Below are 17,012 nucleotides of genomic sequence, written 5' to 3'. Positions count from 1 at the left end.
GATTGCACTGACACTTCTGGGTGAGGAATAGAGAACTGTAACTATTTACTTCCTGAAGACTATACTATAGTCCACATCTACGTTGGGAGGAGGGTGACGGCTGCATTGTCAATTCATGGAAGAAAGGTTTGGCCACAGAGGGAAACTACATGATAAACATAATTTTTTTCGTTGCTTTTGGAGTGAGAGAATTGGCCGTCTGCAAGGACGTTGCCCAGGGGACGCCCGGATGTTTTGAAGTCTTACCATCCTTGTGGGAAGCTTCTCTCATGTCCCCACATGGAGCTGGAGCTGATAGAGGGAGCTCATCCATGCTCCCCCCGGGTGGGATTCGAACCTGGCAGCTTTCAGGTCAGCAACCCAACCTTCAAGTCACGAGGGTTTTATCCCCTAGGCCATCGGAGGCTCCTTATAAACACAATGACTAGCATAATCCTTAGAAGCTGGGATACATGAAGAGGATAATTTGTGAGTAAAACCAATCAGAATTGGATAAAAGTTAAAAAAAAAAATCCAAGCAGGCATTGGCGGGTGGCAAAAAAAAAATACCCTTGTCCTTAACACATTACCCCCAAATCAGAAAATTGCTGAGCATTTTGCTTCTTTTAGCAATCAATTTTCATGTCACCACAGGAGTCTGGCACAAAAAAGTGCCGGCTCTCTCACTTAACCAATACATCAGAGATCCCTGAGCATTGTTTTTTTTTTATGTTTTACCATCCTTATGGGAGGCTTCTCTCATGTCCCCGCATGGAGCTGGAGCTGATAGAGGGAGCTCATCCACGCTCTCGCCAGGTTCGAATCCCACCCGGGGAGAGCGTGGATGAGCTCCCTCTATCAGCTCCAGCTCCATGCGGGGACATGAGAGAAGCCTCCCACAAGGATGGTAAAACATCAAAAAAAATCCGAGCGTCTCCTGGGCAACGTCCGTGCAGACGGCCAATTCTCTCACTCCAGAAGCAACTGGAGTTGCTCCTGACACGTTGCTCCTGACACGGAAAAAAAAATTGTTTTTAGTTTCAGCCTCTATTGCTTCCTGAGCCAACTGGCAAAAATCATTTAGCCTCCAGCTTGGGGTGATGGAGGAAAAACCCAGTGAATTCCAGAACTGCATTGCTAAACATTTACTGATTGTGATGGTGGCGAGAAATGAAGGACTGCTCATGGACCCTCATTGAAAACAGAGCTGTCCATTCCTTACAAGGAGAAGTTGAACAGAGACAAAAAATTAGAGAAGAGCCAAAAGAGTCAGAGAAAAGCTCAAAGTTAGAATGACAGCATAGAATGCATGAGCATGCAGGCTAGCTCCACAGAGGAAAATAGTGAAAACAAGGAGTTTGGTTGTGAAGGAATGGGGCTTAGACATGTTTATGGGATGGCTAGGTTGATATGGCACAATAACTGCACAATATATTGAACGGGATTCATTACAAAAAATATGTCTTGATAAAGAAAGCAAAACATACCTGCATTTTTTCAATCATTTCAAACAAATCCACTGCCTGTGAAAAAGAACACAAAATAAGGAGTAACTGCATAATTACAAATCTAGATTAAGATATATATCTTTAATTCTGTTGTAATTTAATACTGTGTTTAGGATTATATATTTGTATTGTACAAGATTTGTGCAGATTTGGAGGATACAAAAGATAGAATTCATGATTCGTAGAACCTATAAGGTTTACTCTGAAATTGTGCCTCTTGGCAAGGCTGTTAAGAAGGCAGCTTTCTGACCTTTATTGCTGCAGAAATATAAATGAAGAGGAGACTGTTGCATAAGCATTCATTACTCAGATGCCATGGGAACATACACATGTGCACATTTGAACATTTCATAATTTAAAAGCCTTATACCTCTGAAAATAAACAAACCACTAACCTAATTTCTTATTCAGTTCTACTCATATGATGAGCAAAAAAGAGTTTCTACAAAAGCATGGAGATTTTACGTTTAAATCAGAATACTAGATGCTTGCCCAGACACAGTATATCCATAGAAACAAGCCTTAGTGGGTATTTCTAGCTGATAATAGAATGACACACTTAAAAAGATGCCATGTGTCTGCTTAGTAAGCCCAGCACCAAAGAAAGAATGAAATCTGTGCCGATGATATCAGACCTATTCGCTGTTCAGGACCCGAATTCCTATCCCTTTGCTCATAAGATGTCTGACTGGCAGCACTTGCCTGTAGCTATTCTGCACTGTTGGGCTGAAGCAGCATCCATTACAAAGACCAGAAAACATTTATGAGCCATCATCTGTAGGAATAAGTACCACTGCCCAACACGAATGACTGTAGCATTAAAAGAGTAAGAATCTATGGACTGACCTGAAAACATGAAGGCGTACAGTGGGAAGAAGTTGGTGTTACACAGACAATACTGCACCAGCAATATCCCTGCTGGCCCCACTTGTGACTTTCATGAGATTACAGCCAGGTTTTAAAGAGAATTCTAGCAGAATTTTGCTGAATGTACTTGCAAATCTATCTACGATTAGGAGCCTTGATAATTTAGTTCTCTGATAAGTGTTCAGTGTCTAAGAACATTCTAGTGAACACACTGAGAATCTGTCCACTTTCTACTTCAGCTTCTCCATGGACCTTTGTGATGAATATAGTGCAGTGTTGGGAGTGGAATCTGTTGGCGAAGGCTGCTTCTACAAAGCCACAAAATCTGGATCAGAATGTGGATGAAACAAAACCAGTCTCCACACACACCCCAGGAACGATGAAAAAACTGGGTTGCTTCAACAACACATGAAAAAGCTCCTGCGACATCCACAAAGCTCCCCTCGTGCTGAATCAATCCAACAAAATGACATATATTTTGGGGTTGTCTTTCGGGCTGTGTGGCCATGTTCCAGAAGTATTCTCTCCTGACGTTTCGCCCACATCTATGGCAGGCATCCTCAGAGGTTGTGAGGGATGGATAAACTAAGTAAGGAAAGGAAAAAATATATATCTGTGGAGAGTCCAGGGTGTGGCAAGAGTCCTTTGTCACTGGGAGCCAGCATTAATGTTTCAGTTAATCACCCTAATTAGCATTGGAAAGGTTTTGTCTCATGTTTTGACTCTTGCCACATACCTCACAACCTCTGAGGATGCCTGCCATAGATGTGGGCGAAACGTCAGGAGAGAATACTTCTGGAACATGGCCACACAGCCCGAAAGACATACAACAACCCTGTGATCCCGGCCATGAAAGCCTTTGACAACACATTGGACATATATTTTGCTTACCCCGTTTGGAGAAATGCAAACTGCATTTCTCCAAACTGAAGTGCAGCAGCCCATCGGATAAGAATCAACAGTGGAACTAATTTTCTAACTCAAAAACAAAAAGGAGAAAGTAATTTCTTCTCAGGGAGGGAGGGAAAAATGTTTGTTTACCTTCCTTAAATCACCATATTGGATTCCTTTATCTACATTTTCCAGAGGTGGTGCTGTTTACATGAGTGCTGCACATGTTTCTCCTGAATTTCTGCTATGCAACATCCATACACTGATTAGCTGCAGTGTATTTTATCGCCAATTTTGGACTTTCCCCTGATTTTTTAAAACATGTTTTCCATTTGGATGTGTGTTGCAGTGTTCATTAGGGGGGTTTTTTAGCCACCACCCCAATAATCCATATCATTTTGGATTTTACAGCATGTGTAGATGGGGCCTAAGTCACTGGAGGTTGCATTGATAACAACATATGCACACATTGTGGACTTAGGTAAAGGTAAATGTTTTCTCCTGACATTAAGTCCAGTCATGTCCAACTTTGGAGGTTGGTGCTCACCTCAATTTCTTCTCCGAAGAGCCAGCATTGTCCGCAAACACTTTCAAGGTCATGTGGCCGGCATGACTGCATGGAGCGCCGTTACCTTCCCACCAGAGCAGTACCTATTGATCTACTCACATTTGCATGTTTTCGAACTGCTAGGTTGTCAGAAGCTGGGGCCAACAGCGGGCGCTCACTCCACTCCCCAGATTTGAACCTGCGATCTTTCAGTGAGCAAGTTCAGCAGCTCAGCACTGTGCCACAGGGGGCTTATTTATGTATTTTCCTCACTCAGACCTCTTCACTTCCATCCAAAATGATCCAATAACTCTATTGAGGCTGCAAATTAGGGCAGGCATGTCATGGAGTGACCCTCTTTCCTTGGAAGGAGAACATAGAAATCCTCAACTTGAGGAAGCCCAGAAAAGCCTTGGAAAAGACTATCAGCTACTTGTTTTGAAGTTCCTATTTATTCAAAACAAACAAATAGGAACTACACTCCAGATCATCACTAGATGGCACCATTCGCTGTCTGCTAATAAAAGAATAATTCCAGGTATGCTGGTACAGTAGAGTCTCATTTATCCAACGTTCTGGATTATCCAACGCATTTTTGTAGTCAATGTTTTCAATACAGCTTGATATTTTGGTGCTAAATTCGTAAATACAGTAATTACTACATCGCATTACTGCGTATTGAACTACTTTTTGTCAAATTTGTTGTATAACACGATGTTTTGGTGCTTAATTTGTAAAATCATAACCTAATTTGATGTTTAATAGGCTTTTCCTTAATCCCCCCTTATTATCCAACATATTCGCTTATCCAATGTTTTGCTGGCCAGTTTATGTTGGATAAGTGAGACTCTACTGCATCTACTCACAGAGTATACATTTCTTCTTTCTCACATTGGCATTCTAGATACAGGAAATTTCACAGAATCTTTCCCTTCTCTGAAAATCATCTCTACTTCAAGAGTTCATTCTGTCTCAGAACTATCTCCTCACTGATCTCAGCATCTTCCCTTATCAAGGGTTTTTCTCAGCCCCACCCTCTCTTCACATATTCCTCCAAGTTTCCCAGAAGTTCTTCATCAAACTGTCCTGTCCCTGGCATTCTTCCACACGCCGCCACCTCTACTTTACTTCAGGACACTCTGTCTTTGTTTGTCCTTGGCCAGTTTCTTCCCTCATCACAGCTCTTTTGCAAAGCAGCAAGCAAGCAAAGGATAGTGCATACACCCGAGTCTATTTATGTGTCCCACTACTTAATCTTCCACTGCAATCCCTGCCTCTGGCACTTCCCTTTTCAGAAAAGGAGCAGAGGAATAATCAAACTTTTTCTAAAGCAAAATCACACTGTAAGACAAACTTAAAGCTATTGCCACACTGGGCTATGGTGCAGGCTGGTGAGCAGCCTGCTGCAATAAATCACTCTGACCATGAGGTCATGAGTTCGAGGCCAGCCCATGGCAGGGTGCTCACCCGTCAATTAACAAATACAAAATAGCCCCTGCTCGTTGTTGACCTAGCAACCCAAAAGATAGTTGCATCTATCAAGTAGGAAATAAGGTACCACTTATAAAGTGGGGAGGCAAATTTGACTAATTTACGACGTTGGAATTAGGAAGTGCCATCACAGTGGATGATGAAGCAGCTGCTCCTCCCTGTGGCCAGAATCGAACATCCCCTCAGGAGAATGTTAAATTGCCTCTGCGTCTGTCTCAGTCTCGGTTCTATGTGTATTTGGGCATTGAATGTTTGCCCTATATGTATATAATGTGATCCGCCCTGAGTTCCCTTTGGGGTGAGAAGGGCGGAATATAAATACTGTAAATAAATAAATAAATAAATAATTCCTTGTTTTTCTCTGTTCCTCCTCCTCCTAATCCTGCAAAAGACTAGGGATCTCAACATATTGATGAAGTCCCCCATAGCAATTTGCCAGCCTCTATGGTGAATCAGCTTGGCAGAGGGGCATCCCAATGCCCCGTGCTCTGCCCAGCTAGCAACAATGCTTCCCCATCAAATGTAGCGTAGCGTTGTTGCATGGATTCCCATCGTGATAGCCCTGTTGTTTCTAATATAACACGGGGAGGGTACCAGCTTGCCGGTGCAACATCCTAGGATGCTGCCACCCCAGCTGAGCAATGAAGCCCTGCCAGAAGTGAGGCTATGTCATGTGATGGGCAGTGTGAGGTTCCATTGCTCAACTGGAGCAGAAATGTCCTCGGACGCTAAAAATTATTTGTGTGATGAGCTCCTAACAGTTCTTTTTTTGAGAAATATGGGAGAGTAGCTGATACTGCCTTGATACCAAAATCTGGCAAAATGGCACTATATGAAGGATACAGCATTAATGGAGTGGGATCGCCTGTATATCCATGCATCCCTTTCACTGTTGTAAATGTATGTTTCCAGACTGGTAAAAGGGATTTTTTTTCTTTTCTACAGCCCACAGATTTTAATACATATTGGCTTTATGCATAAGGAGCCCTGGTGGCAAAGTGCGTTAAAGCGCTGAGCTGCTGAACTTGCAGACCGAAAGGTCGCAGGTTCAAATCCCGGGAGCGGCTTGAGCACCCGCTGTTAGCTCCAGCTCCTGCCAACCTAGCAGTTCAAAAACATGCCAATGTGAGTAGATCAATAGGTACCACTCCAGCGGGAAGGTAACGGCGCTCAATGCAGTCATGCAGGCCACATGACCTTGGAGGTGTCTACGGACAACGCCGGCTCTTCGGCTTAGAAATGGAGATGAGCACCATACCCCAGAGTCAGACATGACTGGACTTAACGTCAGGGTTAACCTTTACCTTTTTTATGCATAAGGCCTTTAGCCCTCTAGTGTCCAGCTTCATAATGTATGGAATACCCCATTCTTGGTCACTGTGTATGCAAGATTATAGAATCATAGAGTTGGAAGAGACCTCATGGGCCATCCAGTCCAATCCCATTCTGCCAAGAAGCAGGAAAATTGCATTCAAAGCACCCCCGACAATGGCTATCCAGCCTCTGCTTAAAAGCCTCCAAAGAAGGAGCCTCCACCACACTCTGAGGCAGAGAGTTCCACTGCTGAACAGTTCTCAAAATGAGTAAGTTCTTCCTAATGTTCAAGTGGAATCTCCTTTCCTGTAGTTTGAAACTTTTGTTCCGACTACATCAATTTATTCTTCAAAAATCTAAAATCTAAACCAGACAATCCAATTTACCCAAGCAAAAGAAAAGAATTTTTCAAAATAGATTGACTATACAAAGTATGTAAGTTTTTAATGTTATCCTGAGTGTATTTACATAATTTTGAATTTATTTATTTTACTGTATCTTAAGCTACACCAAGGATAGTGATTCAAGTGTCAAACCAGCCCAAATTCAAATTCCCATTCAACTTTGAATGCGATGAAGGTTAGGACAGACACTACATGTGCTGTCTTCAGCTTCTGAGAGGGAAAGCAGACAATAACTAAATGTAGCTTTAAAAAAATACATTCCCAGTACTGAAAAGGGACCACAAGAAAGCACAGCTTACCTTATTTTGAACTGCTGGGTTAAAGGCAGTTTGAGAATCCTGGATGGGAGACTCTATGATGTCTCTGATGCAGTGCTCTGCCTCATCAGATGACCTACAGAAAAAAGAAAGGAGGCTCAAGTAGATAATATCATTTAAACATCCATAGATTATATTATCCACAACACCAGTAGATACCGGAAACAAACACCAGCAGATACAGAGGGCCCATTGTACTCATCTAAATAACAAACACATTCCTTTTCCATTTGAGATTCTCCATTTGCTAACACATTTACTTACAAGTTTGAGAAATGGCAGGGCTGCAGTTTTTAAGGTCTCCAGGTTGCAGTTTTAGACTTCATCAATTGAGTAAACTAATCATTTCCCAGAAAAGATCATGATCAATAATGGAAAGAGATGCAAGATTTTCTGCCAAATCTTAGCAAGTAACAAAATATTTTTCCTGAACAAACATTTTACCTGCATACTGAATTATTACAGCTATTTGCTTCTAAAATGAGAAAACAGCCACACATGTTTACCCACTAAATCAACTTCAGAACAAAAAGGTTACCAGCCAAGAAAATGTCTACCATAGTTTTCAGAAGGCGATATATGGCTATACACATTCCTCTCAGTCCACTGTGGCATTCCTTTATCAGTTCTGGTTACTAATATGATCTTAAATATTAGACAATATGTAAAAAAATGTTAATAATATTACTAGTAATAATACACTGTATTTATATCCTGCACTTCTCAGAGCGGATTACAACATTTACATACATAGGCAAACATTCAATGCCTTTACAATCATATGAGACACACAAACACAAACAAAGGCATGGCTTCTCCTTTCATTTCTGACATCTGGAGGCGGTGCTCATCTCTGGCTCTGGGGAGGTGTTTTTTCTGAATTTTCAAGCCAAGGAGCTTGCGTTGTAACATCTTGATAATGTGGTCGGCAGGATTGCTTGGAGAGTCTATTTGCCTTTTCCCGCTGAAGTGTTACCTATTTATTTACTCACATTTGCATATTTTCAAACTGCTAGGTTGGCAAGAGCTAGGGCTTACAGATGAGAGCTCACTCCGTCTTGCGGATTCGAACTGCTAACTTTCAGGTCAGCAGTTCAGCAACACAAGGGTTTTATGCATTGCACCACCACGGGTGCTTTAGTAGCTTGAAAATATAATTAAATTCTAATATTACTACTTAAGGTAAAGGTTTTCCCCTGACATTAAGTCTAATTGTGTCCGACTCTGGGGTTTGGTGCTCATCTCCATTTCTAAGCTGAAGAGCCGCCACTGTCCAGAAATGCCTCCAAGGTAATGTTGCTGGCATGACTTCATGGAGTGGCATTACATTAGTACTTATGCGACTAAAATTTACTTTGTATTACTATTTTCAATAAACAATCATTTTTGAGGATACTTTATATTTAAGAATATACCGTAATAATAATTAACTCTGAAAAAAATAATTCTGTTTCAGGTTACGTGAGGTCAACAGATATGTTATATACTAGGCTTGGAACTTTACTATTTCTTAGAAAAATCAAATGATAGTATTTATTTATTTACAGTATTTATATTCCGCCCTTCTCACCCCGAAGGAGACTCAGGGCGGATCACATTATGTACATATAGGGCAAACATTCAATGCCCATAAACACATCAAACCGAGACAGAGACAACAGACAGACAGACGCAGAGGCAATTTAACCTCCTGAGGAGATGTTCGATTCTGGCCACAGGGGGGAGCAGCTGCTTCATCATCCACTCTGATGGCACTTCCTCACTTCCTCATTCCAACATTGTAAATTAGTTAAACTTGCTCCCCACTTTTATAAGTGGTACCTTATTTCCTACTTGATAGATGCAACTATCTTTCGGGTTGCTAGGTCAGCAACGAGCAGGGGCTATATTTTATTTTTAATTGACAGGTGCTCACCCTGCCACGGGCTGCCCTTGAACTCATGACCTCATGGTCGGAGTGATTTATTGCAGCAGGCTGCTCACCAGCTTGCGCCACAGCCCGGCCCCCAATGAGGATGTACTACTGTATTTTCCAATATTTGAAGTGTTTCAATAAAGTTGGACGGTCATCTATTTTAGATACTTTAGCTGTGAATTCCTTCAGAGAAAGAGGACTGTTGCAAGTCCTTTCCACTCTACAAAATTCAAATTCACCAACCCCCAGAGTCAGACATGACTGGACTTAACGTTAGGGTTTACCTTTACCTTACTCAAACTGGGCTCAACAAATGAGCACACTGACTTTGCTTATATCTATGATAGATGACAGCGAATTCACATCCCAGTCTGATGGTTTAAAACAGAATAGCCCAGCCTCAACCAACAGAGCTCCCTATTCTGTGTGGGCAGTCCAATAGCTCCATAGAAGGTACAGCAGGATAAGTCAAAAGCAGATCGTATGACATCCAAAGGCTAGATGGGTTGCTAAAAATGCAAAACAAACCAACACAAAACCTCTATGTCACTTATGGCTTTGAAAAATTGGTATTTTTCAAAAAAATGTCAAAACAGTACAACAAGACTCTGCAACTATTAAAAATTTAAAAGACAAATTGCCGGGCTTGGGATTTTCAGGAAAGACAATCCATCCCCATCCATTTCTATCAGCAAAAGGTTATCTGAGGCACTGAGCTACAAAACCAGTCTTGGGTAACCAGTATGGCCCCAGGGCCAGACTTTCCCTAGCACAATCTCCTCTAATTTATCACATCCGTTGTAAAAGCAGGTATTTCATTTGTATTATTGAGGAATAAAAGCAAAGCTGCTGCTAAGAATAAATGACATCCTTGCCTCTCAAATGCAGCTCCTAGAAAGCCTTGATGGGAATTACCAGCAGCTACTCATGGGAGTTGCTGGTCAAAACAATGAAAAGGCTCAGCCAGTTTTATATGAAAATATTCCCCGATGTGAGCTGTTTGCATAGTGAATGCCCAGGCACATGACTTGCTGCTTTCAGGTGGGCCAGATCACTCCCAGGCAAAGCCTGCTACATATTCTGAGAACTCCATCTCCATCCATCCAGAACACTCTACATGAAGACTAAACCTGCTTGGCATTTCCCATCTCTATACCTCTCTAGGGCTAAGGAAGGAGGTTGAGGCAGAGGCAGAGGCAACCCAGCAAGGGGTAATTATGCCTCCCAAGAAACCCATATACAAGGATTTCCAGCAATTGACCCAGAATAAATGGGCACAGAAATAAAAGCCTACGCCATCATAAATCATTCATACAGAGTGCTCATTTTTGCGTCATGCCAATTAAATTGTTCACAACTTGCTGTTCAGTGTGGACTTGAAAACATCAGATGTTTTAATATGATTGTTTGTTTAATTGATTTAAGTTTGTTATAATCAGATTTTATATCTGGTAGTATATGCTGCTTTACATCCAATGTTGAAAAAAGAATGGCATATGAAGCTTGTTTCCAAAAAAAATACCAAATCCATCTGAACAAATTTTACAGGAATGAAAAAAAACCCATCCTAAGAATATGCATTATTTTGCTATAAAATGTAAAGTAAAGTCTCACTTATCCAACATAAACAGGCTGGCAGAATGTTGGATAAGCGAATATGTTGGATAATAAGGAGGGATTAAGGAAAAGCCTATTAAAAATCAAATTAGATTATGATTTCACAAATTAAGCACCAAAACATCATGTTATACAACAAATTTTACAGAAAAAGTAGTTCAATATGCAGTAGTACTATGTAGTAATTACTGTATTTATGAATTTAGCACCAAACTATCACAATGTATTGAAAACATTGACTACAAAAATGTGTTGGATAATCCAGAACGTTGGATAAGCGAGTGTTGGATAAGTGAGACTCTACTGTAATTGATACAATTTTTTAGTTTTGATCTGTACATCATATTCTACTTCTAGCCAACAATGTGCTGCCAACTATCATTCATTTTTCAATTGTTTGGGATTTTTGGAAACAAACTCCACATATATAAAGAAATTAAAATTAAAAAATTGGGAGGCCAAATACAAAGTGTTGTTATTGTATGTCTTCAAAGCGTTTCCAACATATAGCAGCCCTAAAGTCCTATTGTGGGATTTTCCTGGCAAGATTTGTTCAGAGGGCTTTTTGCCCTTTTCTTCAAAGGCTGACAGTGTATGACATGCCCAAGGTCACCCAGTGAGTTTCCATGGCCATGGGGTTTTGAAACCTTGGCTCCAGAGCTATAATCCATCACTTAAACCAGTGGCACTCAATCTGTGGGTCCCCAAATGTTTTAGGCTTCAAGTCCCAGAAATCCTAACAGCTTGCAAACTGGCTGGGATTTCTGGGAGTTGTAGGCCAAAACACCTGGGGACACACAGGTTGAGAACCACTGACCTAAACCATTACACTACACTGGTAATTTTTCAAATAAAAATAGCTGAGTTGTTATCAGTCAATCAACTAGCAACTGGCACAACCTGGGGATCACAACCAGACGTCTGCCCTTGGGCTTTGCTACTCTGTTGCTGTTGTGGAATACATCTCACTACATTAAAACAGTGAATGTGGCTCTTGATGAGATATGCTGCATTATCACAGGATTTCTACACCCTACACCACTGAAGAAGTTGTTTAGCTGGTATTGCATCGCCTGACATCCATCGGGAAATAGCAGCCAATAATGAAAGGACCAAGGCAGTGACATCTCTGGCCCATCCTCTGTCTGGATATCAGCCAGCATGCCAACACCTTAAATAAAGAAACAATTTTCTAAGATCTTCAGAGATACTCACAGTAACACCTCAGCAAGCGAGAGTCCAAAAGTGGCAGGCTAAAACTCAGAACCTCAATCCATGGCTGATGAGAGACTCCCCTGGGCACACAAAAGACTGGGCAATTTGGAAGGCGTTGAACAGACTGCCCTCTGGCACCACAAGGTGCAGAGCCAATCTTCAGAAATGGGGCTACAAAGTGGAGTCTGCAACATGCATGTGGAGAAGAGCAAACCACAGACCACTTACTATAATGCAATCTGAGCCCTTTCATATGCACAATGGAGGACCTTCTCACAGTGACATAAGAGGCACTCCAAGTAGCCAGTTTCTGGTCAAAGGACATTTAGTATAATGCCACGTTTTTAACTTTGTGTTTTCAAAAACATGGTCTGTACCCTCAATTCGCTTCTGACATGATAAATAAATAACCAACTAGCAAATCCTATAGGATAATTGTGAACCATTTCACCTCTTTATGAGATTGTTTGCTTTGGATTCATTACTCGCTGACTGGATCAAAAGTAGACCTTGGGTAAAAGTTTGGTGTAGGGGCTGATCATTGTCCAGGGTGGGTGACAACATTCTTCTGATTTTTCACAGCTTTTAAATTTCCCTCTTTTACTACACTGTGTTGCCTGTCAGAATGTGACTTTACTAGTTAAAACTATGTCTAATTTCCATATTAAGTAGTAATAAATAATAGTAGCTTTTTGATTTTTGATTTTTTTTTACCAACACCAGTTTTTTTCAGTCTACAAAATTATCTACAAAATGTTTATTTGTAATCATTCTACAATGGAAATATATAAAGCCTTCGACAACACATTGAAATATATATTGCTTGAAGAAATGCAAGTATAAAAACAAAGTACACAGACTGGAGCATAAAATATAGTATTTTGAAGGATAGGCAGAATTTTTTTTTATCCTGTCAGAAGTGACTTGAGAACATACTGCAAGTCACTTAAGGTGTGAGAGAATTGACTGTCTACAGAGACGTTGCCCAGGGGATGGCCATATTTGTTAACTGGGAAGCCTCTCTCATGTCCCAGCAAGCTAGAGCTGACAGACGGGAGCTCACCCTGTCTCGCGGATTTGAACCAGCAACCTTCAGGTCAGCAACTCAACCTTCAGGTCAACAGTTCAGCTGCCACTGCGGCTCCATATAGGAGGAATGAGCTAAGAGGAAGAAGTGAAAGTTTACTGAAGGACACAATCCAGCACGCAGACACCTTCTGTGCCACCTGAATCAACGAAAAACATACTCTTTAAAATTGCCCCACTTTCTTTGAAATGCCAAAGAAACATGAAGCCCTAACTTGGAAGGAATGGCATAAAAGCAGGATGAAAGACATGCAATGCACAAGGAGAACCAAGGTTGGTAAGGGTACATACCCTCCATAGGCTTCCAAGGTAAAACTACGCTTTCGAGAAAACATCCTCTTCACTTGCATCAGCTTCTCTCTGCCTGTATTGGGTTCTCAGGACCCCTGGGCATAAGCTTCTCCTTTTTCAGCTTCAGCATAAACCTGTTACCTTGTCTGCATAGGGCACAGACTGTATCGGCAACCCACTTCCCATCCCACATATTACCCCTGTTAAATAACTGCCTGCTTTGCTTTTCCTGAGATGCTCTTCAAATGAGAAAAAGAAGAGCAGCTCACAGTTTGGGTTCAATCTATGCTGTGCAAGGGCAGGAAACTCCTGGGGAGACACTGCAGGTTGTCGGGAATGCTTGGCAGCAATGACGAAGGAATGAGAGGGAGAGAGAGAGTCAAAGGGAATCAGAGAGAGTCAGAAAGAGAGAAAGAGATGATTAATAGGCAAGTTTAGAAAAGGAAATACTAGGTCCTCATAATTCCTTTTTATTACCACCTTAATTCTACAAATATAATTTACACTGCAACACTTATTACTGAGATAATCATTAACTAATCAGCCCGATGGTTTTTAATAATCTATCCTGTATTTATTATGGCCTTACCATTTATGTGTTTTAAATGCAATTTTTTAATCTTTGTATTGTTTTAATTGATTGGCTTTAACTGTTATAATACTCTTGTTTCATATTGTATTACTGTTTTATCTTTTTTATATTTGTATTTGTTGCTGTTTTTTTTTCCTTGTTGTTTGGGCCTCTGCCCCATGTAAGCCGCCCCGAGTCCCAGTGGGGAGATGGTGGTGGGGTATAAATAAAGTATTATTATTATTATTATTATTATTATTATTATTATTATTAGCCAAACCGGAGCCCTTAGTGGCACAGCAGGTTAAACCCCTGAGCTGCTGAACTTGCTGACTGAAAGGTTGGTGGTTCGAATTCAGGGAGCGGAGTGAGTTCCTGCTATTAGCCCCAGCTTCTGCCAACCTAGCAATTCCAAAACATGCAAATGTGAGTAGATCAATAGGTACCGCTTCTGTGGGAAAGCAACAGCGCTCCATGCAGTCATGCTGGTCACATGACCTAGGAGGTGTCTACGGACAACGCCAGCTCTTCAGCTTAGAAATGGAGATGAGCACCAACCCCCAGAGTCGGACACGACTAGGCTTAATGTCATGGGAAACCTTGACCTTTATTAGCCAAACCACTTGAGTCTGGACTGGGAGAGGTAACCCTTCCTTGGACTCATGCAGGCCTTCAAGCAATGCTAGATGGCTGGTTGACTTGGACATGTTGTATATCAAGTGAAATTACAGTTACGAGGACTCCGGGGGCATGCAGTGTTCTCCTACAGCACCCTAAGGCCCACTCCATGCCCGTGAAAGAAGACTCTCTCTCTGCCCTATAATTCTGACCCTCAGACCATGCTCTCCTATTTCAACTACTAACCTCTTACTAGCTTGCAACTGAAAACAGTGCTCTGTGTTTCAAGCCTTCTGTTTGGAATGAACTTAAAATAATGTGCTTTAAAATCAAATAACTCCCAGTGGCAATACCTTACTTCCCCTTAATATGCATGCCAAGTTTCCTAGTGTCTAGGTTTCATGGTGACAGAGCTGTGGCACCGACAGACAGGCAGGCACACATTCTATTATAATATTACAAATGTTCAAATCAAACACATTCCCCAAAGAACATGTCCTTAACAATTTTTTTTTGCTAAAGAAGAAAAGGAAAAGAGAAGTAAGAAATGGATGTAACTGAATCCTGTGATATGCATTCAATCTTTATTTTGATCAAAAAGGAAGGCAAAAGATTCTCCATCCTCAGAAGACTCATATAAAAGACTAAGGACTAAATCAAATTTCAGTGCCTATACTCGCTCATTTTTAACATCATTCAATTTGTACATTTCAATTCCAGGTGTTGTCTGATAGCAACTTCCAACAGGTTAACTATCAGCACTCATCATTCTAATCAGATTGAACCCATAGAGTTAATGGTTAGGGATCGTAGGGCTCATAAATATAGGGGGACGCAGGTTGAGGAAGGCTACATAGATGCTCACCCAAGCAATTTCTGTAATAAAATACAGAAAACTGATAAGATGTAGAAGATCCTGCCAACCAAAAGGTCAACAGTTCAAACTCGGGTCGGGGTGAGCACCCGCTGTCAGCTCCCTGCCCACCTAGCAGATTGAAAACAGAAATGTGGGTAGATAAATAGGTTCTGCTTAAGAGGGGGGTACTAAAAGCCATCCATAAGGACATGTCGATGATTCAATTGGGAGGATATCTAAGGATGAGATAGCTCCTCAGCATGGAAGATGGGCAACAGCACCCTATATTATTATTATTATTTTATTGTATGACACAGCAAACAAGATAGATATGCTGGATTTCGTATCACAAAATCACAAGTCGAACACTTCCCAAGTGTCTAGGACTGTGTGATGTATTTTCGGATGATGCGTGCAGATCCCAGTAGGGTGGCCTTTTGCAGTTGGCAGATCGTAATTTTGTCAATGTCTATTGTTTCCAAATGCCAGCTGAGATCTTTTGGCACGGCACCCAATGTGCCGATCACCACCGGGACCACCTGCACTGGTTTCTGCCAGAGTCTTATTATTATTATTAATAATAATAATAATAATAATAATAATAATAATAATAAAACATATCCTATTTAGGCATGTTATTTTTGAATTTGCCAGGTATGCAGAGGAAGTGCTGTATTTCTACAGACATCCACTATGTGGAGCTTATCAATGAAAAGTTGCACACACACACACACACACACACATTTTTTTTAAAAAAACCTGTGCACAAAGAAAATTAGGTATTTGAGATCACAATTTTTAGCTCACCCTTTCCCATAACGGCTATTTTAATAATGCAGAACCAGCTTTTCTTAAAACACCCACATAAACCTAATAGTGTTTCACTACAGAAAAATCCATAAAATATCACATAACTATTATAAAGAGAAAGGAGAAGGGAATAATAATAAAATGCGTTTCCAATAGAAGCATCAGATAACAATGTACCACAGCAAATAGCATTACAGGTAAACATTACTAAACTACTCCAAATATAAACCTACAATTTTAAAGTTTTATGCTGGTCTGTATTGCCAAAAATGAAATACATCAACAAAGTATGGAAACTTTTCTCCCTCATATTGACCTTCTCCAACTTAGCATATAACAGGCCGAATTTCTTCTAAAACCTTTATATAATTCAAATAAATTACCAATGTTCTAGTACATATAAAAACTTGGAGTCTTCCAGTCTTGATGGGCTTCCAGCTGAATAGCACAAAGCTTATCCAGGTCTGCTAGGACCAAGACTGCACCAAATTTACAAAGAGATCTCAGGGCTCTTCCAGACAGGCTCTATATCCGAGGATCTGATCCCAGGTTTTTTGTTTATCCCTGATTGTGCGAACTCATATAAAGGTAAAGGTAAAGGTTTCCCCTGACATTAAGTCCAGTTGTGTCCGACTCTGGGGGTTGGTGCTCATCTCCATTTCTAAGCCGAAGAGCCGGCATTGTCTGTAGACACCTCCAAGGTCATGTGGCCGGC

The 17,012-nt window shown here is 41.0% G+C and overlaps 1 protein-coding gene across 10 annotated transcripts in view; it reads right to left on the bottom strand.

The window, feature by feature from the left end:
- LOC100565133 (rap1 GTPase-activating protein 1) overlaps positions 1-17,012 on the bottom strand; it is a 92,280-nt gene that overhangs the window by 63,450 nt on the left and 11,818 nt on the right. For all 10 annotated transcript variants that reach the window (XR_010003326.1, XR_010003327.1, XM_062971759.1 and 7 more), the window contains exons 2-3: positions 7,301-7,394; positions 1,467-1,502 (exon numbers count right to left, since the gene is read on the bottom strand). Coding sequence is in view for 8 of the 10 variants with exons in the window: in XM_062971759.1 (XP_062827829.1) it covers positions 1,467-1,484 (18 nt within the window). In the remaining 2 variants the exon portion in view is untranslated. The remainder of the gene's footprint in view (positions 1-1,466; positions 1,503-7,300; positions 7,395-17,012) is intronic.

This window comes from Anolis carolinensis, chromosome 2 (assembly GCF_035594765.1).
Source record: "Anolis carolinensis isolate JA03-04 chromosome 2, rAnoCar3.1.pri, whole genome shotgun sequence".
In the NCBI taxonomy this organism is placed as follows: domain Eukaryota; kingdom Metazoa; phylum Chordata; class Lepidosauria; order Squamata; family Dactyloidae; genus Anolis; species Anolis carolinensis.
The sequence above is the reverse complement of the archived record's forward strand: the minus strand, read 5'-3'. Positions and strand labels throughout refer to the sequence as shown.